This window comes from Apteryx mantelli, chromosome 4 (genome assembly GCF_036417845.1).
Source record: "Apteryx mantelli isolate bAptMan1 chromosome 4, bAptMan1.hap1, whole genome shotgun sequence".
In the NCBI taxonomy this organism is placed as follows: Eukaryota; Metazoa; Chordata; class Aves; order Apterygiformes; family Apterygidae; genus Apteryx; species Apteryx mantelli.
In genome coordinates, this window is record NC_089981.1 from 49,051,368 (window position 1) to 49,074,475 (window position 23,108).

Consider the following 23,108-nt stretch of genomic DNA (forward strand, 5'->3'; position numbering starts at 1 on the left):
ATGGTGGCGGCGCGGCGGAGGATGCAGCGGCTCGCGGCGGGGCTGCTGGCGGCGGCCGCGGTGGCGCTGCTGCTGGACTGGTACGCGCCCTCGGGGGCGCCGGCGACCGTGCCGCGCCGGCGGCGGGCCCCGCAGCCTGCCCCCGGGGCGGAGGCGACCAACCTGCTGTGGGCAGTGCAGGTGAGGGGGGGGCGGCGCGCGGGGGACGCCGGCTCCTCGCGCCAGGTAACGGCCGGGGCCGCCGGGCGGGGTGCGCCCGTTAACGGGCGCTGGCGGCCGCGGGGGCTCCCGGTGCTCCGTGGGCAACTGCGGCGCCTTCTCCCAGTAGATGCTGCCTTTCCCCATCCCCGAGGCTCGCGGTCGGGCCTCAGTCACGACAGGTGCTTGGCGAGGCTGCCAGACTGCCCGAAGATAAGGCGTGCAGGGCAGAAGCAGGCAGTTAAAACTCACCTAATTACAAGGTCTTATACAAGACATCACTACCCCATACCCATTATATAATACCCTAGTGAAAAGTCCAGGCTCTGCCTGCCCCTTTCCTCTTCCAAAACACTCGGAAGTTATGTGAAACAGAGAAAACTGCACTGATTTGTAGCATCAGAAAGTACTGGCCACTAAAGCAGTGGCATACATTAGGTTTAGTGTACACAGCTTAGTTTCCAAATTGAATATCAGTTCCGAATTAATCTGGCATGGTCTTGGAAGTGGGCTGTTGCACCGGGGTACTTCTGTGGCTGCTTTCCTGTCTCTTCTCCCCAGAGCATTCCTTAAGCACTTACTGCGTAACTAACTGCAAGCTGTTTACATATTTGCAGTTAATTGATGGCGAAGATGTCACAGAGGTTGCTGTGCAGTTCTATTGGACAAATAGGCTGCTTTTACTACTTCATTTTTATTCTAAAACTTGGGCAAAACTTTTCTTCCTTAAACATATTAGCTGCAGGCAGTGCTCTTCATGCATAAGCCAGGGTATTGCTAGTCCAGCCTCCTTTTGTTCTCTCCAGTTGCCATGGATTTTCTAAATCAGATTATCCAGTAATTTTTCCTTATGTCACTTAAGGCTTATCTTTACTGCAGAGTAGATTTCAAGGTGAGGGATATGCTTGAGTTACTCTAGATAAAACTTCTGTCTTGAGTTGCTGTCCTGTAAAGAGCCAACTATAGCAAGATACAGCACCTGCAGGGCTGTGCTGACAGGCACCATGCTCAGTTCCACTCTTCTCTTGCTGTGAGCCATGTTCCCTCTGGTTATGTTACTTCAAATGGAGGTCTCCCAAGGATAGGTCATGGCACAGCTAATTTGAGACCTGGCTTTACTTTTAAGTGGTTATGCTCTCTTGCAAACATGCCCTTTAACAGCTGCTTTATCATTGACCTAACCTGGAAATTAACCAAGCGCTAAATCCAGCGTAGTGCCTGATGATGTTGTGGGAAACAGGCTTCAGGCTCCCTGGTGACTCCATAGGTTCAACCCAGGTCACGGACTGGGTAGAACTCAAGATGATCAGTTCCGCCCCCAGCATCTCCTGCCTTGTTTTTCCTCCCATCCACAGGACCGTCTCCTCTTAAACTGAGATTTTCATACTGTAATCTTGTATATAAGACTCTTTCACCTTTCCTTCAGCAGAATATCCTTGCTAACCCATATTCACTCTCTGGTTCAATATTTGACAAGCTTACAGATGATTTTTCTCCTGTTTCCATCAGCTGGTGTATCCTACCATTTCTGTAGGCCTCAGGATTCTCCTTTGTTAATGCCTGCCTTTTCCCAGACACCTCTTCTCTAGGTAAGGCAAGTGGGTAGTGATTTCTCCTCATCCCTAAGTCTCTTCCAAAGCATTTTGATGAAAGTCACTTTCTATGAAGCAATTAGAGATACCAAGTTTCCACCTCAGTCTGGGGCAGGAGAAGAAGAAAAGAAATGCAGCAGATGGGCTTTTACCTACATTTTGTGAAATTAAGTTCCCAACCTAGGAAGAGCATTACAAGTTTTTCACCTTGCCCATTCACTTCCTTTTCATTGGGACATCTTTTGATGTAAATTTTTTTTATAAAATGGGAGAAGCTCTGAAGCTCCACTCCCAGGATCTTCATATTTCATGGCTTTTAGTTATGTTAAGTTAGTCCCGGCTCTGCAAAAATCCTGGGATACTGTAGCTCTTAGAACTTATAAGAAAAGCCTTTTAAAAATCATAAACTAGAATTGTAGTAGGAAAACAAGTGGCAAGATTTTCGCAGAAAGTCAGGCCTCCCAGCCACTATCTGCTGAAAAGTCGGAAACAGGAGTTACATTCTCCTTAGTTATCAGTAGAACACGACTTACAGGACTTTTTGCTCCAGAATCTTGAGACAGCAACAGTAGAAGTTTTGGTTTTCCTTATTTCATTGCTGAAGAAGAATTGCAAATCCATGGGCTTAGGAGAAGCAAAATAAGATATTGTAACCCTGCCAATGATTAAAGTAGGTTTGGTGCATTGGATAGTTTTACTGTGCTCTTTGTTCACAGTGCCATGAATGCATCAACAGAAATGAAGTTATGCTTATATCTAAAAGCATTTAGCTGCTTTAGCATCCAATTCTGATCTATGGAAGAGTCCCATATAAGCAATTTGGGAATTTTCCTAAGCAGAATTTTAAAAATTGTATTCAGGCAATGTATTCCACATATTGAAATAACTGTGGAAGTAGAAACTACAGCATTTTGTCTCCAAGGTATTATACCTGAATTTTTCAAGAAGGAAAAAGCTTTACAAGAGCCAGGCTAATCAAGCTGAATGTAAAAAGTAATGTTCTTCACTCTCAAGTGATTATATGGTCTGAGTCATGAGCACGTGCCTGTTCTCATTTAGGCATCAAATGTCATTCTTCTAAACTGAGAAGTATAATTTATTAATTGATTGTCTGATGCGAAGTGGTTAGATTGAAGGTATTTGCCCACAGATTTATCCTGGACTGACCTAAAAAGCTGCAATAAAAAGAAAAATTGTACTTTTCTTACCTCCTCCCCAGTACTGCTCTTCTGATGTGAGGTCTTTGATTGTTTGGTTCAGAGATAAAGAGCATCACTTACAGTTACATATAAGTGGTCTCATTATTTCCTGGGCAACCTGTGCATTCATGAAGGCACTTGGAATGGGAACCAAACGCACTGATTAGCTCCTTTTAAAATGTATGGGAAGAATGTTAGAAATCCTTCTGCCCAAATGCTGGAAGCCTCGTACCAGGTACCATATCAGTTTACTTCAAGTCTTAGGTAGCTTCAACCTATTCTTGCTTCGCAGAACTGCTTAATATTCTCTCTTGCAGCAAGATCGGTGTTGCACCAGAGGTTTCCACAATTTGGAAGTCAACAGGCCACTTAAAGCCATCAAAACATGTAGATAACCAAATATTTCATCCAGACTATTGTATGCCCTTAAATTTAAGGGAACCTGATTTAAACATGACTTTAGGAATTACAGAGGAAATACTATATGCTTGCTCTGCTCTTGCGCTTCCCTAGTCATCCACTTCTGTTGCCTGCTGCATGCCTGATACAAGTATGAATCACTATGGGTGTTCTTACATTACCTTCTTATGAAGGCAGAACAACCTGGGCACTACTGACCCTCTGCTTGGGGCAGTGTTTCACTTTTACCTTTTCTGCAGGTGTCAGATATTCATATCAGTAGATTTCAGGATCCCAAACGAGCTCCTGACTTTGAAAAATTCTGTTCTGAAACAATTGATATAATTCAGCCAGCGCTTGTCCTAGCAACAGGTAAGCAACTCAGAAGTGTGAATTTCCTGTTGAAAGCATTGTCAAAGGAAAAGCAAACAATCAAAATTCTAGGATCTCAAAGTACAGTGTTAAAGACTTAAGGTATCTTATGCAATGAAATGGATTGCAGCTGAAGATAGACTGCTAGTTCCAGAAGAGGCTGACATCTAAACTCAAGAGAATTCAGTTTTGTTTAATGCATCTTAAGTCTGACAGTCAGTTTAGTGTGTATTGTACATAACTAAGACATAATCATGCAATATAGCTATTGTTTTCCCCATATTAGTCACTGTACTTTTGTCCTTACAAGCAGTCCCCTTCTTTCTGGTCCTCATAGTAGCGATTCTAAGTCGTTCTTTGTATTTGAGGTGACAGAAGTGAGCCTTTGCTCTGGTTAGTCATTAAGAGCTGGTTTCTCTCCTGGGTATTCTGTCTCAGAATAATCCGTACTCATTGGAATAAAATTCAGCTGTGAACTAATGTAAGATTCTTATTGCTGATTTTCATTTAAACATATCATACCAAGACAGGTGAAATAAGCTTTGCCATTTCTTTTAACAGCTTGTTTCTGCCATTGAAATGGATTCGTTTTAGCAGGCAATTTGAAAAGACTTCTAGCCATTACTCTAGGCAAGGCTTTAGAATCTCGGATCTAGCCCTGGACTTTTGTTTCTACAGATAGTTACTTCTGCTACTTGCCTCTTTTTTTTTTTTTTTTTTTTTTAAGGTAAGAGTTCAAAGATAGTTAGCTTGCATCTTTTAACTAGCTATGCAGAGAGGTGTTAGATAGTTTATGGACAAAAAGGGGAATGGAATGGATCAAATTTTAATTAGAACCTAAAAGGATAGGAATGCAGAAGGTATAGAGTTTAACAAAGCCTCTGTGACAAGAATTTTTCGGCATTATGTGTGCATAATAACTTCCTTTACTTTAGCATGGCATTAGTAAAAGTGCTGCAGTGACATGGTTGATAGATGTTGGAATAGCCTGCACATCTGATAGATACTTCTATACTGCATTGAAAGACATTTATGCTTATAGTAACCTCTTGTACCAGATGACAGGAATGTCTAGATTTCACACAGTAGGCTTGCAGCCACATACACTGAGAGGTTTGGACTGCATGCTTGCCTTGTTACAGTATTTGTGTGAAATGTGTAGGCCTCTGGTTACATCTCACCTTTGTACATTTGCAGGTGACCTGACAGATGCTAAGACAAGAGATAAATTGGGGTCTGAGCAGATAGAAGTAGAGTGGCAAACTTACCAGTCGATCCTGAAGAGATCAAGGGTCATGGAAAAAACCAAGTGGATAGACATCAAAGGGAATCATGGTAAGAGGGAAATGAAACAGCTTTTCCTTTCCTGAGATTACAGAACTGATTTAGGTTAAGTGAGAATATTGAGGTAAAGTGTTAGTACTTATTAGAGTATTAGTGGTGGTTATGAGTCGTTAGAAGGGCTTGCCATCCAAGTGTCTGTCCTACTAAGGACACACTTTGCTTACAGGCACTGACTGGAGTTTTAGTAACAGGGAAGTAAGAGTCTTAATTTTTTGCTTCTACCTGACAAGTCAAGTGGTAGAATGTATCTTCAGATGTTAATTTCCAGGCCGTTAGTTTACAGACTCCTCATATCTTCCAATGGAAGGGCAAGTTGTAAGTTTACCCTCCCAAAGAAATGGCTTCAAGTTACTTTTCACAGACCTCCTTCCACAGGTCTAAGTTAAAAAGTAGCACATGTTCAGTAGATGAAGGAAATCTGGTTTCTTTTTAATAGAAAGAATTCGTGAAAGTTTGTCTTCATTGTCACTTCTCATCATTGACACTACACTGGCTAGTTAAGCATGCAAGAACAAACTAATGACCTCGTAGGCTATATAAGTCAGCTATTACAAGAAAGGCAAAACTAGGAAGCATTATACTGGAGAAAAAAAGGTATGTATTTTGTCACGCCCATAACATTTGCTCTCATTTTTCTAGAAGGTCTCTGTTACTGGTGTTAATGGAGAGTTAGACATGAGTTTTAGTACAAACATTCCCAAGTTGCTGTCCGTTTTCCACGTGCTATTCTCTAATGCTATTGCTACTGTATTTTCCCTAAATGAGTTAGGTCTTACTTGTATAGAATCCACCCAATCCCAAAGGCTTCTAAAAGGCTTTAGGCCAACTGGAATCAGCTGGCTAGCTTGTAGCCACTAAATGACAATTCACTTTCCCACAACAATTTTGTCTTTGAATTGAAACCTAAATGAGAAAACTATTCCAAATAGTTTGGTCAACTGCATCAAGCAGGGAAGGTATGTAATGTTTTCTCTGCACAATTGGACAGGCTGCTTATCAATTATGCAGGGTGTGCATGTTTCATTTTGTTTTAAATATAGCTTGTCAGTGCCTGCCGAGGCTACTTTATCTCAACGTCAGGAAATAAAAACACAGAGGACAATAATCGATTTAATCTGAAAGTTTCCTCATTTCCTTTTTCTCTCCCTTACAGATTCGTTCAACATTCCACACCTGGATAGCATTCAGAACTACTACAGGTACTTTTATATGCCACACAGACAACCATAATATTCAAAGTCAAAATCGCTAAACAATATTCTGTTTTCACTTGTCACGTATATACCTTTTCACTGACTTTTTTTACTGTCCAGGACAATATTTGCTTTTACTCTTTTTGTCTTTCCCGTTGCCAGTTAGCAGCATAGATTGAGAGAACAGAGAATTCTTTGCTCACACTTCTTATCTCTTATCCCTCTATGTTTTTATAATTGCATTGATTATAAATCTTCCATTGTCTAGGAAATGTTCAGTGCATTATGTGTTCGATTTCCTCAAAAGGGTTGAGTGACATATTCCTGTAAAACCAGTGTTTCTGAAGAAGGCTTTTCCTCCTTAGAATAGAAGAAAAAAGAAAAAGAAAACAGCAAAAGACCTCACATTTTCTGGTTCTTTCTTCACGTTCAGTAGGGCTTTTCGTGGGATATGGGTCTAAACTTTAGCTGAGTCATTTCTTCACATCTGAGTGATTTTTGGAAAAGTGAAAGTAGAAATAGAGAAGCAAGATGGCGATGATGGGTAAATAGATGTTCTCAAGGAACACACTGGAGATTCAAATTAAGACAGATGAGGAAACTTTCAACTCTTCAGTTGGCTCTTTTGCTTGTACACTGCTAAGATAGCCTCAGTTACAATTCCAGTTTAACCTCTCAATTTTCCCTGCCCTTCACATCTAAACACAAAAACTTGTGATATAATTTTAGTGGTGCTTTCAGCTTTGACTGCTTGGGGAGAACCTGGAAATCCACATTCTACTTTAATTCAGGCTGTTAATCCATCCACTTTGCATATATATTTGTATTTATGTATGTATGTGAGTGTGTGTCTGTGCATGTGTGTATCCTTGTATGCAATTTGAATGAAAAATTCTGATAATACTCCATGGGTGACAGAAGAACTGGTAAGATTTACTATCCTAAGAACCAAAACAAAAGTAGTAAGTGAAAGGGAATTTTGTCTTATTTGCTATTTAAAAGACTTGGTGTAGTATAGTGTCTCTGTTTTGGATCTTTTGAAAAATATTGAAAAGATTCAGTATTTCTTTAGTTCAAAATCATATTCCATCAGCCAGCAGCTCAAGTATTTCATACTACATCAGAGTAACTTAAGAGATCCCCAACAAAATAGGGGAGAAAAGATTTGTTGTTCTTGATGTTTCTAGGTAAGCAAGCAAAAGATATTTTTGAAAAATCCTTTCAGATCATCTTCAGATACCAGCAATGAACACAAGGCACAATCAACTTTTTTTCCTTTGCAGGTATTCTTTAATTGAGAGTTGTGTGAAATTCTGCTGTCTTGTCACCCTGCTGATTTGTCTCATGTTGTGTTCATGCTGCTGGCCTGTGCTTTATCTGTAAAAGAGCACCATGTTGCTCAGGGAAAGCATATTTATGCCAACCTTTCTTTTAAACATTTGTGTGCTAATCTGGTGCTAGTCTTGATACGTGATCCATGTAACACGTCTTCTTTGAAGTACAGACTTTTCCATGCCATTGATTTTTAAGAGTGGTTCTTACTCCAGTAGCAAGATGGAGCTAGATCTAATTCAAGAAGTCTTGTATTTATCTTACGCACTTCATTATTTTGTCACTGCTGCAGGCTTTCCTAACAGCAATATTTCCATTTTATTTTGGCAGGAAATACTCCGCCTGGCGTAAAGATGGCTCTTTCCATTACATCCACACCACGTCTTTTGGGAAGTATTCCTTCATCTGCATGGATGCTACCCTCAGCCCAGGCCCTAAGAGGCCCTACAATTTCTTTGGGATTTTAAACACGGTATTTTAAAAGTCTTGACATTATTTCTGCTGGCCTTTGTACTTCTGTAGTATATGGATCTCTTTCTCTGAGGGTTTTTTTTCTGTTTTTATAAAGAAGACGTGCCTGAAAGATTTGTGTTCATCTAGAGCTGTCTCTACATTCTTAAGTTGTTATGCACAGGGTGGCTTCTATTTAGAGAAATGAACATGTCTCTTCTTAACATGTGTGGTATCTGTGCTTTTTCTTTTAAGAAATAATCCAATACAAAAACATCAAATTAGATTTTTTTTTTTAAGAACACTGTGAACAGTTTCATAATTTTTAGCTATGCTTTAGTGATTACATAAGTTCCTTATATCCTCTAAAGTTTAAAAAAAAAAAATTGTTTCCAATTTCATTCCTTTTTGCTTTGTTAGATGCTTTCTTTATTAATATTGCAGATGGGAGTGTTGCACTAATGTTATCAATGGAATAACACAAAAGATAACAGTATAAAGAAATGTACAATTTATGAAAGTGAGGTCCTGATCTTTTGAGACCATAAAAAATTTTGTGTTTTTTTTTTTTTTGAAAGAAAACATTAATGCTGATGTTTAAATCAAATGTCAGCTTTGATAACAGTATTTTGCTTCCGCGTAATTTTCTCTGTAGTTTGTTGATGCATATTGTTTTCAAGATACTCTTCTGAAGTGCTACATGGAGTTACTGTGTTCTGGTAAACAGATGCTGTGTTCTGCCTGAGATAACAGCCTCAATGATAAGTAAAATGTTCTCCCTCTGATCTTCTCTAAAGGAATGCTTGATGTTTAATTACATGTTTGTAAAGCATTTGAAGATACTTAGATGAAAGGTGATCTAGGAGTGCCAAGTACAGTGCTGTTGTTCTCATTGTTTACCATAATCCAGACTGGGTGCAGTAGCTTTGCAGACCAATTCTCAGTGAGTTAAGAAATGCACTCAGACCTGGAGCACCTGTCCTTGGCTGCAGTAAGTTAAGCATTTACTTGCTAATCAGCCAGCAACAAGAATCCAGAGAGCATCATCTGCAGTTTTTTTGCACAAAACAAATGGTAAAGAAAAGAGGTAGCCAGTAGACATCTGTAACTTTGTTGCAGATTAAAACTCTGCCAGGATTTTTTTCCAAAAAGTTGGATTTTTATCAGTGATTTAATTGTATATCTCAGGTTTTTGACAGCTGTCTTGTGTAAAAATAGTCTTAAAGCCCAAAATCTTAAAAATGTATTTATATGTATTAGTTCTGCTTAATACCTGTTACATTAACCCAGAACAGAATGCAGAGTCCATCCTTTTTTTAATACAGCTTTATTTCTGTCTCCTTCGTTCATATGCATTTCTTTTCAGGTAGGATGGAAAAGCATATGTTGGTTCTTCTCTGGATTATCCTAAAAGATGGATCTGCAAAATGGGGAGTGAATTTGTGTTTTTTTTCTGGTTTTAGTTTTCCTGCCTCTTCTGTTAGACTTTGAGATCTTATTGGTCCTCGGAGCCTCTTAGGACACTAAGTAGTTGATTTTAAAAGACTAGAAGTCAAACAACTGAAAGAAAGAAACTTTAAGTGCTGTGTAATGTGTTACTTTTGGTTAACATGATCAGCAATGGCTGAGTAATGTTTTCAGTATTCATCATCATAGTTCCTTTAGTTAAATCCCTGAAGTATACAGTGCATAGTTTCTGAGATGTCATGCCTACAGAAGGCCTTCTAGCAACCCAAAAGATAAGTGGGTCTAATAATTGTAAGGTAAGTATATTTATAAAGTAAATTCAAACATGTTGTCTTTGACTGTAGAAATAAGCAGTAGGAAGGATAGAAACATCATTCATAAAAATCTCTCTTTATACTACGCTTACCTCTGTTCAGTTGAAAGGAATGTTTTGAATGCCTTGTTTTCATTTTTTTTTTCCCCCCCCCTAATGTATGATTTTTAGGATATGGTTAACCATTTAGTTTGCTCATGCACGGGCTCCTGAAGCAGTCAACAGGGCATGCTCTGTAGATGTAAGGATAAAATTGCATTGTTAATTGTTTTCTTTCTGCTTTCTTTTTGCTATTCTTTCCAAATAGCTGGAATGTTAAACAGTTTTTCAAATGCTTGCCCATTTCAGAATCAAATGAAAGAGCTGTCTTTGATGGCAACAGAAGGTCTCCATAGCAATCATACTGTCTGGTTTGGCCATTATCCCACTTCAACTATCATCTCTCCAGCTCCAGGAATAAGAACATTAATGAGGTAAGATCTTTCTTTCTTTCCTGCATCCTTTCGGTGTAAAGTGCATTTCTTGCTTCTCTCCATAGACTTGTCTGTCACTTTTCAGGTTTTTTACTGTTATTTCCTTCCCCCCAAATAATCATGATTTTTCTGTTCTCTTATCAGTTCTGCCACAGCCTATTTATGTGGACATTTCCATACACTGGGTGGCCTGATGCCAGCCTTGCACAGTCAACACCGTCATGGCACCCTGGAACTGGAGTTGGGAGACTGGATGGATAACAGGAGGTGAGCAAACCCTGTGTGGAAAAATTAATATATGGAGCTTACCAGCTTATTCTGAGATTCCCTTTTATACTGTATGGAGATTTTGAGAGCAGTAGTAGACCTGTCTGACTGGTTATTACTATCAGTGTTTTCTGAAAACTATCTTTGAGTGTAAGTTTGGGAATTTTTCCCCATACCAGCAGTGTGCTAATAAATTATGCAAAGTAATTTTTAATTCATTCTTGATATTTAGAAATTAAAAAGAGGACATCTAAATGTCCAACTAATGTGCTTAATATTCAAAATAGGCAAGCAGATTGTAATAAAAAATTGAATATCAGTACTTTAAAATATTCATGCTCTGCACCGGCTGTAGGAACTTTAGAAACAAAAATAGTCTGCTTGAGAAATGTCATCTTAGCAGCAGATTAAGCAGTGTCTAATGCTACAAGGAATGTGTGATCCAGTTATTTGATATATTTAGCTTTTATTCTGCAGTAATCCTGAGAAAGATACTTGTATATATGCAGGAGCCATCGCACTGAGGTCTTTGTCCATGACTAGCATACTTACTCAGATGCCATTGTAATGTACATTATATTTGAATTCTTTAACATAATATTCATCTAGCTGCTTCATGTGCAAATTAGAGCAGATCTTGAAATTGGAATTTTGAGTGGTGCTTCAGTGGTTTATGAACCTGCTCAGAGGTAACCTGCCGTTCAGTTAATACGGGATCAGTTAATACAGAATCAAGTACAGAATAGGCAAATGGAAAATAAGTCAAATCAGGTTTATTTAGGAACTTGGGAGCAGCTGTGCATGCAGGAGTTGGTATCAACAAAATTATCTTGCTTTCTTCTCAGGTACCGGATCCTTGCATTTGATCATGACCTCCTTAGCTTTGCAGATCTTAACTTTGAAGAATGGCCTGTAGTTCTCATCACCAATCCCAAATCCTTCCTTTATAGCAGCACTGCTCATGAACCACTAGAAAAAATTCTTTACTCCACTCATATCAGGTACCCTGTAATGTCTTGATTTCACCATATTTGAGTAGCTGGAGTTTTTTTTTTCTTAGTCATAGTGTACACCTGTATTTAGGTGTGTTTGTGTATATGTGTATACCTATAATATATATTTGTTTTATTCATATACATGTATTTATAAAAAATGTGTCTATTGTTCTCAAAATTCAGTTTTCTCTAGAAGATTGTTCCTGAGAGCTCTCTTTATACCATATCTGTGATAAAAGCAGATTATATAGCACTAAGTCATATTTGTTTTTGTCTTTTTTGTTTGACCAAAGTTGGTAGAGTGTGATCAACACTTAATCACTACTATAATTATAAATCTCACATTTTTGCATTACCTTCACTGATTTCTGTGTTTGTCTCTATATTTTTCTAGGAATTTTCTCTTTTCACTTCAGACTTTTCAGCCTGTTTTTTTGTCTTGTTTTTGTTTTCAGTTTTTCATCTCTTATATTATTAAAACACCTGAAGCCTCTGCCAATTTTCATATTTATTTTAAGTCTGTCTATCTTTCCATTTCCACCTTTCCTATTTATTTTTTCCTTTGGCATTTCAATTCTTTTAAATTTAAAATAGGAGATATATACTTCCCTTTCCACTTAGCCTTTCCTTTTTTCCTGCTTATGCCCTTTCCAACATCTTACACTTGCTATGAGACCAACATGCATGAAATAGATGGGTATATTGAATACACAGAATTAGAATTAAAAGAAGTTTGTCATACTCCTTAGTTAGGAAGCATTGCCCCACTGAGGCTACCTATTTTCCAATTTCCTATTTATAATCTTATCTGAAACATTCTCATGATTATATGAGCTGGTGGAATATTTCAGCGTAACTATATGAGACTCCTTCATTTGAGTGAAACTTATTCCATAATGGCTTTTGTATTACCAGAAGTGAAAGAACTTGGATGTGTGATATACTGAATCTATGCTATCTCTGAATATAAGCACTACCAAGTGATACCACTTTTTTTGTATCTCAGATCTGTGATATCAAGCTTGCATTCCATTCCATTTCTCATTAATTCAGTTACAAAGATTGAGAGGTTACACCCTGACTCGGAAAAAACATGAAAAGGACTTTGGAAAGAGACTGGCCATTTTTGATGAAAATGTCTACAAGTATTTGATTCTGTGTCCGCATGTGTGCGTGAGAATGCATTCTGCCTGTGTTACCAAGTGTTTTGACAACAAGAGTGCCCTTTGTTTTGTTTTGGAAGGGTTAGGATTATTTCTGCCAGGATCTGAGGATCCCTGACACATTTTTGCCTGTTCCACAGCCCAGTTTTCTACCCTATTCTTCTGCACAATATCATATGGAACTTCTTTTCTTAGCTGTAGGAAAGAGCTACTGTGTTATCATTTGTCTACAGATATCTCAGCATTTTCATTTCCAACCCTTTTGAATTCTTAACTAGAAGGTAACATAATCCTTAGGGAATTCCCTTCAAAGAATGATGATGAATCTGCAAGTCCTGTAACAAATTTGTTTATTCTCACTCCTTAGAATTCTGGCCTTCTCTCCTTCTTTCATTACCTCCGTCAAAGTCTGTATAGATGGAGTTCACTTGGGGAATGCTCATCAGGCATCTGGCCCTCTCTATGTACTGAAGTGGAGCCCGCAAAACTACAGTGAAGGATTTCATCACATAGATGTGACTGTCCAGGTGAGGTGACTGTTGGCGCTCTTCATCTTGAATCTCTATATTGTCATGTCTGCTGTATCAGCTTGCTGCATCACAGAACTAGGGACAAAATACATAACAGACTTCATTTCATACTTGTCTGATTGATTACAGAAATTAATGGATTTATTAAATGAAAAGAGATGGACTGCCTAGCACTGAAACATTGATAAAGTATGTGGGTAAATGAAAGATTCTTATTTTTCATAGAAAATACAATAAGACAGTATGGAAGAGCAAGTAATTGGTCAAAAATTAATTCTTTCAAGTAGCAGGTAACAATCAACTTTTAAGGTTGTCTTGAAAAGATAGTCAAGCTTGGCCAAGGAAAATATAAAGTAACATCATGTTATTAGTTTAGAAGGCAAAGGAACCGGATCAGGTCAATTTTGGAGACAAGAATGCTTTATTTGATTGTTTGAAGTTCTTCTCTTGATCTCTTATAGGCTGATGGTGAACATGGTTTATGTTTTCCAGAACATCAGACTTACTGATATTAGGTTGCTTGGGTGAAAAAACATTTTGCAGTGAACGCTCCTGTTCTTGGAACTGTATTTTATTTTTGTGCTTTCAAGTGGCCTTAAAAGAACCCAGTCAGACCGTTCTAACATTCTGCACATTTGCACAACAGTAATTGCAAAGTCAGCTTTGTCCTGCCGGGTAGAATCCAGCCAGGCAGCATTCCTCTCAGGACAGGGATGATAAAGTGCCTTTTTTTTACCCCCCCACCCCCTCTTTCCCCTCTTCCCCCTCCTCATCCCCAGTGGCCTTTCTGTACTGTCAGTGTTCTGTCTTCTAGCATGTGTGATGCTTTATTTAGGAAAGCTGCATTTTATAACTGATTTTTTTTTTTTTTTTTGGTGATGAAGAAAAACACAAACACAAAACTGAATAATCTTTGAAGAGGGTTATACAGGCCTGCATAGCAATAGTTAGCTATTAGCACCACAAATATGTGTTTGTTGTCTTATAGATAACTCAATGGGATTTAAAAAAATAATAATTTCCTTTCCTCTCCAGTCATAAATCACTGGTACATCTAGTAACTGCATAGGTTGGGGAAAAAGAGAGGGATGAAGCTTTAATTTGAATTAGTTACCTGGAAAAGATATGAATACTCAGTTGCTGCACATTGTTTCTGGGACTGTCCAAATATTGTTGTCTCAGCTGTAGGCACATTAGACATACTGAATCCTTTCATATAAATATTAGTTTATTATGTCCTGGGAGATAAGGTACCATTGTTACACAAGCACAAAAAAATATCAAGGAATTCTATTGAATAAATGCGTAGAAGCAGGGGTGAAAATGCACTACTGGATTCTGATTTGAAAGGGACACTGTGTCAGTTATAATGTAACTAACGAATATGCCAGAAATTAAGCACTACAAAGCCTCAAAATGTTTTTGAGACATGGTATTATCTAGAATTGAGCTTTCTGAAAGCAAGTGTTGGCTGTGGCTGGTAAATAGTCACTGTCTTCCACAAATTGCTGAATCTCTGAAAGGGTCTCCTTCCTATGCAGTACTTTCGGATTATAATTTAACAATCCTAAAGTTACTTGAACTACAAAATTGTCATTAAGTAATACTCTGTAAGCAGATTTATTTAATATAGCAGTGTGCCAGCCATGCATGTACCAATCAGATCTTTCTGGAAAAATTATGTTAGCTAGCTACTTTAACTTGATATTCTGTGTCATTTTTGAAATATATTACTTTAGCACAACTGGTACCTAATTTTTTTGTTGTTGTTGTTTTTAATTTTATTCCCATCTAGGATACCTCAGGAAGAATTAGCACGCAGGCCCATATATTTGCTATGGAAGAAAAACTCTCTCTTAGATTTGGCTTTTGGCCATCTGTTATTCTCCTTACTGACCACTATGTTCTAGTAAGTTCTTTCAGCAAAACAGCTGTCATTGCATGCTTGCTTTCCCCAGAGACTGCAGGAGGCATTTCCCTGATTCACAGCAGATTTGAATGCACTTTGCTTTTGCACTTCACAAATATTTCAAGTTTCTTTTTGCAAGTTGCACTCCTCAAACATGAATGTGCAGCAATGGTTCATGTAAACAGTTGACCTGGACTTAGTCACAGCTGTCCATTTTTGTGTATAGGCACATGCACATTTTGTGCAGGCAAGAAATGGAAAAAAAGCTACTGAAGATAGTAGAGAAAAGAAACTTTAAATCAAAGAAAACTTCACTGTAATCTATTGTAATGCACACTAGCAAATGCAGGAAAGTTTCACATCAGCTGCTGACATTATGACTAGCTCTAGCAAAGAGGAAGCAAAATTCCCGTTGACTTCACTAAGTTCCAGGCTGTAACCAAAAGTGTTACAGCTCAGTAGCTGGAAAGAAGGCATGTCATAATTGTTAAGGTCCACTGATGGAACTACGTAGGAAAGGCTGCATGACTGTAGGCAGTATTGTAATTGGCTCAAAATTATTATTGGATTCCTTAATCAGTAACCAGTATTCCTCACAGTGTCTTAAACTGTAGATCCATTCAGTACGGTACTTGGAAAATGTGTTCTACACAGGAAGTATATGTACACTTTTTTTTGAACCAGATGTGTTTTAGAAACACTAATTTTGAAAAATTTCAAATGTATCACTGTTACCCATCTTAGTCACCCACTGTCACCTATGAATTCAAGATTCACTTGCACATCCAACAGCTTAGAAACCTAAGTGAATTTATTCATCTTCCATTTTGAAATCGGCTTTCTATTTTGCTTCTTAGTGAAACTTAAGTTTACAGATGTTTGAATAATATGCAAATTATTGTAAATGTATTACCAGAATAAAGGTATTTTCACTACAAAATTATTTCTGACTGAAATCAGAATGAACCTGAATTAACTGTCATGTACCAAGGCTTCCTGTTGCTGAAGTTGTATGCTTGTCTCTTCAGTGACATGACACTATGGAGCTTTGAATGTGTGTTTCAACCAAAAATCTTTGTTGTTATCATTCTGTCAATGTCCATAAGGCAGGCTTGGAGGCAGCTACTACTCTAGGGCTGGCTTAGAGTTAAAACTATCTTTTCAGGCTCGTGTGCTCTTTGGGCTGATTGTGTTGATTCAGATCGCCTTGCTCGTTTTCTTCAGATACCTCCAAAAACCAGCACTCAAAGGTATGAACCAGTGTTTGCCTGCATTTTTAGAGGATCTGTCATCTCAAGCCTATTTTCTATTTATCTGTGTGCCAAAAATACAAATGATTACACTGTTGTTTCACTATATATGTATTGCATCTAGTACATATCATGGGATTGGATTTGGTTCTCAGAAACTGCTGTTTTATTTTTAGAGGGTCCGTAAAACCTCCAATACATCAAATAAAGTCCATTAAAAACTTAGGACTTGATCACATATCTTTGTTTAAGCAAAAACTCGATTAACTGAAGACTCAACGGCTTCATTTTGATTTTTCTCACTGAAAAATCCTGTGTATAGGGAAAGGAATGTTTTATTTTGTATTAGTTTCGTATAAGTGTGCTTGTTTCGTTACTGCTAGTACAGATTTTTTTTCATTACTGTCAGCTGAGTGCGGAAACAGATTTCCTGCTACAAAAATAATTGTTGTTGGTCTTTGCAAATAACACGACAGGTTCTCAGAAATATTATTCTCAGAAATAATACTTAGATCACTTCTCTCATAACTTGATATTTTGTTCATGATAAATCCAGTAAGTGAAAATTAGTACTGTGAAGCTGTTGGTGTTTATCCTTTAAACAACTGTTTGAACCACACCTTACTGGTGAGATTATTCTGGAAGCCACCTCCCTTCCTATTCATGTCCGTGTAGGTCCCTTCCTTTACACCCATAATCACGTAGCATCCTGAGGTAGTTGCATCAACTGCTTGCATAGAAGAATAATAGATTTTTCAATTGCCTTTATGGAACTCAGGAGCTGAAAATGGAAAGAGCTAGCACTTTATGTTCAGCTAGGTCCCTGTAGACCTTGACAAATATTTCACAAATCAGTGAAGAAATTTGTCAGAGCTGTTGCTTTCCAGAAGTCAAGCCTGTCCTCTGCGACCTAATGCTCTGTGAGAAGAGCAACCATGTCACAGGTCAAGTTCCAAAAGCTAAGTTACATAGGAAGGCTCTCTGGATCTCAGTCTATGAATTGCCTGCTTTTGTTAGAGAATGAATATCATTTGTTTTGCTAACATGACAAGCTTCTCGGACTACTGCTATCTTAACACCTAGCCTTCATTTTATTTGAGTTTCCATCAGATCTCATCAAGTATCAAGCAGCTCTAATCAAAGAAAATCCACTTAATCTAGTCCGTGCTGATCTGCATGTTTTAGGTTTACACAGTTACTGTTCTGAATCTTATGCTTTTCATGCAATATTAACATTCTCCATATTTTCCATTCTAGCTAACTTAATTTTCTGGGTATAGAAAGATCATTCAGGTTTATTTGCATACAGTAAGTGTACTCCTTTAGAATAGCAGCTTTTCCTTGCTCCTGTTTTCAGCATAGAATTGTTATATTTGTCAGCTCCTTACTTTGTTATCACAATAATAGCAGAAATGTATTCCCTTGCATTTGTGTTGTAGACACACCAAATATTTCTATATTTCTTATTTAATAGACTGAGTAAATAATGTGCAGATTTCTTTCAGAAAGACCAATATTTTATATAAATCTGCTGCAACCTGAATTAAGTGTATTTTTCTTAAATGTTGCCTCTATTTAGAACGGCCAGGATTACTGAGTCTGACCTCGTATTCCCTTCATGTCTTCAGTAAAACAAATACCTTCTATTACTCAATTCTGGTTCTGAATTTATACACCATTCTAGGTAAGTAGCTTAGAATACTGGAGGATATAAATTAGTATTTTAAAATTATATTTCAGATTCTGATGAAGAAGAGACTTGTAAAATCTTGGACAATGGGGAAAAGTTACTTAAGTTATAAAAATCAATTTGAAAAATTAAAAATTAATATCCAGGGTGACTAAGTGTTTGTTTGTAAGTGAGCCTGACTTAGAATCCCTAAAATGAATTAAACAAATTATTAAATTACTCTGAAACCAAAATGAGTATTTTAAAGTTTAATTTGAGTTTCACTTCTTATTCTTTGAATAAGATCTAGTTGTACCTTGGTATGACATGAGTATGTACAATAGACATTTCACATGGCAAGTCTGTAAGACATCTTAGCTTTGATATTATGAACTTTAATTTATTTTTCTCTGAAAATATGTTACTAAAATAGCTGCTTTCTTGGAAGTCAGGACAATATGCACAACAGATAGTGCACCCTGCCCATTTCCACTTGTAATCTGAGCTAAGCTGAGATTGTTTATGACCTAGTCTTTCATATGCTTTATTTTAATTCTGGAGAAAGGCCACCATTTGAAAGGATCTTTTCACTCCTCTCATCAGGAGAATGTTGTCTGTGGTGTCAAAATTGTCACAGAGATGAAATTGGCTTAAAGCTATTTTCATTGCATGGCACAAATCATTGATGGACCATGCCATTTTTTCATCAGGAATGTTCATTGGATTGTTGTTTGTTCAGGATCAAAACATTAGGTTTATTACTAGACAAATAATAGATAAGTATTTTTCCCCAGTTAACCAGTCTGTGCTTAGCAAAAGAGGGCCATCTCTGTATTTTCTTTTCTGATGGTACTGTGTGTTTGTTTTCCTCTCTTTCAGGACCATGGTTTGTAGGTGAACTGATAGATGGCCAGGTGGGGGCCTGTTTTTCCTTTGGAGTGTTTGTTGGTGGTCACTTTCTACAGGGCAGTCTCACATTTGTTGTTGGGATTTTACAGGTAAGTGTTTCCAGATGAATGCTGACAACTGCATTCTTCTGGGAAACTTTTTTGAACTTTTTATAGTTTTACTAAGGAAGGGGTCTTGGAAGGTTAAAGAATGTTAGAGGCCATGCCTGACCATGACAGCTCTTTCTCCCCTTCCTTCAAATTTAAAGGGCAGAAGGAAAGGAGACTGTACATGTGTTTCTCATACTTCTATTTTCTTCTGTTTGACATTGCTTTGAACTCTCTGGATGTCTGGATTGGAGTCCATCTCTTTCTCTCTGAATGTTTCTGCCCTCAGTTTACACAGGCTGCAGTGATTTAGCAAGGGAAGTGAGTGGCCAGGGCTCTTCTTGCACACTAAATAACCCTTCAGATCAGTAGGTGTCACTCTTTAAGTAGATGTGAGTGTAGTTTTCCCACCAGTCTGACCTGGCTGCCCTCTAGTTTTCCCAGCTGTCATTAGTCTGAAAGAGAAGATGTAGTTTGCTGGCATATAATCCAGACTAAGACCAGTATTGCCCCTGTTATGGTCCCTCCCTTGTGCCAGTCTAGCGCTTGTCTGACACCAGTGGGCTGGGTCAGAAAGCTAACCTGACAGAAAAGCCTTTGTTTTTTGCTGAGGTAGGTTTTTGTCAAGTTTAGCTCCCTGAAACAGCTCCCTAAAGTATCAGGGTGCCACTCCCTGCAAGGGAGTGGGCAGGAAGGGTTGGCCTGGGATTGGGGTGGGGACGGCCCCAGTTGCATCAGTGACACTCTTGGAAATGCATCCTAAGATTCCAGCTCTGGGAATTGCACTCAGCCCTCAGAATGGGACAGTTGTATGTGCTCTTATCTTCCTATGCCCTGCTGTATGTTACCTGGAACATTTGGCTTGCTCAGTGTCTTATTTTGCTCTACTCTTCTTTTTCAGATGCTGTTTTTCAACCTGCCCTTGATGGCCTACCTGTGCTGGTGCCTGCTGCTGCGGTGCCAGGGTTACAGCTTCCGTTCGCACATCCATCACGCCCGACGCCTCTTGGCCGTGCTGGTTCACCTGGCCATGGCACTCCTGCTGCTCTGGCAGGTCTATTCTTGCTATTTCCTGCAGCGAACCTATGGGACCCTGGCTTTCTTCCTCTCCCCCATGAGAACATGGCTGGTGGCATTGACCTCAGCTCTGATTTATAAAACCTGGACATTGAACTCTTCTGAGCTCAGAACTTACATAGTAGAAATGAAAAACTGTCAGCACTCCTGAAACAGTCTAAATGTTCAGAGTTCTTTGACTTAAAACTGTGAAGCCACAACCTATAGGTCTGTGTTGCTGAAATTCCATACAACCCAACCATTAAATGGTAAGATCTGAAGCTGTATCTGAATTGATACAGAGCTGTATAATGAATAGTAAATGTATAATAATATTATACATTTTTATTGTTATACATATACAATATGTGTTATACAGTAAACTATAATAAATAATAAACCCCTATTCATTATGGGGGGTTCATCACACAAAGCAGATAAATTTGTCTGTATGGATCACATATGGAAATGTTTGTTCCTTATCACTGTGAATGGAAAAATCTTTTTAATTTATTAAATTATTGATTTTTATAATGCTGGGAAAAATGGGTGTAGATCTTGATAATGAATTCCAGGATCTGTGCTTCTCCTTACTTTTTATTTTGAGATTACATATGTTTCTACAAGACTAACTACTCTTTATGACATGGATGTCTAGTCTTTATGAATGTCTTTATGAATTAATGGTTATTGCAAAGGTCCTGTGGTGGCTTTCATAGTTAACATGCTGTGCTTCCATATTGTTTTTCAGTCCCTAATGCCATATGCCAGCAGTTTATAGGCTGTCAGGTGTGTATATATGTATTTGTATGTGTTTGTTTACCTGAGCCATGGCCTATTACTCTTATCCTGAGCGTGTTGGTTAATCAACATATTCTCTGGAGGGAAATAGTTACCTGCTTCCCACTGTTGAGGTTGCTGAATTTTCCACATTTGACCAGTGACAGAGCAGTGAACTATCAGTGTTGCAGGGATTCCTAGCTGTATTCGCAGTTCAGCTTTAAAGCAAAGTGTGGAGATGGTGTCCTCAGAATGGGAGTGCCAGAAGGAATCGTATGGTCTAATGGCTATAATGTCTATAAGTGAGGAAGTCAGGGCTATATTTCTTGGTCTTAGTCAAACCTGCCAAAGAGTGACCTAGAAAAACTCATCTCTTCGTTTTCAGTTTTTCTACGTCTAAAAATGATAAAACTTCACTATCTAGAGCCAAGAGGGCTGAGGCATCTTTACTAATTGCAGATGTACTCTGCCCCTCTTCTCCACTCCTCTGGGAAATGAAAGGATATACTGGTGTACCACTGCAAAACTTAGTCCCCAATTCTAATGCCAGTTTTTTGCTGTGGTCATACCTTAAGGTCATTGCTAAGCTTCCTGCCTCAGTTTTCCCATCTGTAAAGTCAGGAGAACACTGGCCTGCTTCACAACTGCTGTGAGTGGAACATTGAAAATATTTTAAGCAATTTTACAGTAACTTATTTATGGCTCCTCAAGAAAAAGGAAGAGTAATTTATCTATGGCCCCTCAAAAAAGCCAGGAGTAAATGTAGTAGAACATACAGAAAAATAATAAATTGAATTGGAGCAAAATACTAATTACAGATAAGGCTAAGGTTATTTCTAAAAAGTGACAGTTTTCCCATCTTTTAATTCTTGTTTCACAATGATTGACAATATAATAGGAAAAAGAGAGTAACAGCTCTCATTTGCATAAATGAAATACACTGTTATGAGAATACTGTGTTTACCACAGAATGTCACTTGCTGCTGCATAAATGTGTTTTGCACAACTGTTAAGGAAATCTGAAAGGCAGGCACAAAATTTACTTGTGAGAAGCAACAGTGAAAATCTAAGGATAAATTGGACCCTTTACAACACTCCTAGAAATGAAACTTCTTTTAGCTGATCAGGGAGGGCAAGAAGTGGTGATACAATGTTTCATGTGTATACCCTGTGACAAGACCCCTTTCTGAGATGAGGCTGATTTTTGTTGTTAACTGTGGTGGTTGATTACAATGTAATCAAATCTTTATAGAATTACCTTCCTGTCTGTCAAATGTTTACTCTTTGGCTCCATGGGATGTGTTTCATAGATGCATAGAATTCTGTTAAGAACCTCTTGGTGCTATTGTTAGTGTGTCAAAAAAGGTGCTTTAAGTTGAAAGCAAACGTGTCATTTCTGTAGGGGTGTAATCCCTGGCTCCAAGGACCCAAATATGCTGTGAAACGGGGTTGATGTGTGAATGAAGTATGTATGTGGGAATGATATAAGAAATTCTGAGAGAAATTGAGATGGGCAGGATCGTCCAGCTGCTCCAATGTCATAGTGAAGAGCACGGTGCAGAAACTTAGAACTCTGCTCTGAGTAGGAGGCTCCTCTTAGCTAATGCACTACAGGTAACAGCTATTGCAGTTTTCTGTTGGCTGATGAAAAGTAAAAGTTAATGTTGTCTCATGTTAATTTGAAATTCCTCCTTCTTGCCTTAAACCCTTTTCCAGTATTCTGAAACTTCAGTAGGAAAATGTTAATTTTGCTACTTGAGATGTACATTCATAACACAGGAAGACTCCATTTATTTACCAATACCTTCTTAAAAATCTGTTTTTTCATCTTTGTATCTCATCAGGCGGATAGTTCTTAGAACCACAGGTTAGGAATTAGCCTCTAATTTAGAGGTCTTTATCTTATAGATAAGTGGATGCTCAGTTAAAGAAGGAATAACTAATACAAAATATAAGGAAAGGAAAGCCAAAATACAGTATATTTTCCTTTAAATTTAAAAAAAATGAATTGTTTTCATAGAAGACCATCTTTGTCTTCACCGTGAAAACAAAAGAGAGTATCACCAGGTGCCCTGGGCCTGTGTTAAACACTGGGAGGTAACAGCTCTATTTTTGTGATGTATGAAGTACTGAGCACACCTGCAAATGGGACCTGTGGAACC

At 38.2% G+C, this 23,108-nt stretch overlaps 2 protein-coding genes across 2 annotated transcripts in view; one reads left to right on the forward strand and one right to left on the reverse strand.

The window, feature by feature from the left end:
* Positions 1 to 22,823, forward strand: TMEM62 (transmembrane protein 62). Its single transcript, XM_067296507.1, has 14 exons — positions 1 to 180; positions 3,649 to 3,760; positions 4,958 to 5,095; positions 6,258 to 6,303; positions 7,960 to 8,101; positions 10,208 to 10,332; positions 10,477 to 10,599; positions 11,445 to 11,600; positions 13,125 to 13,284; positions 15,083 to 15,196; positions 16,362 to 16,446; positions 18,026 to 18,130; positions 18,995 to 19,113; positions 20,012 to 22,823. The coding sequence occupies exons 1-14, from the start codon at positions 1 to 3 to the stop codon at positions 20,336 to 20,338; spliced, it is 1,932 nt and encodes a 643-aa protein (XP_067152608.1). The 3' UTR covers positions 20,339 to 22,823.
* Positions 13,301 to 23,108, reverse strand: part of PTGR2 (prostaglandin reductase 2) — a 31,122-nt gene continuing 21,314 nt past the window's right edge. Inside the window, exon 12 of the mRNA XM_067296509.1 lies at positions 13,301 to 13,362. Coding sequence (XP_067152610.1) covers positions 13,355 to 13,362 — 8 coding nt within the window. The 3' untranslated portion in view covers positions 13,301 to 13,354. The remainder of the gene's footprint in view (positions 13,363 to 23,108) is intronic.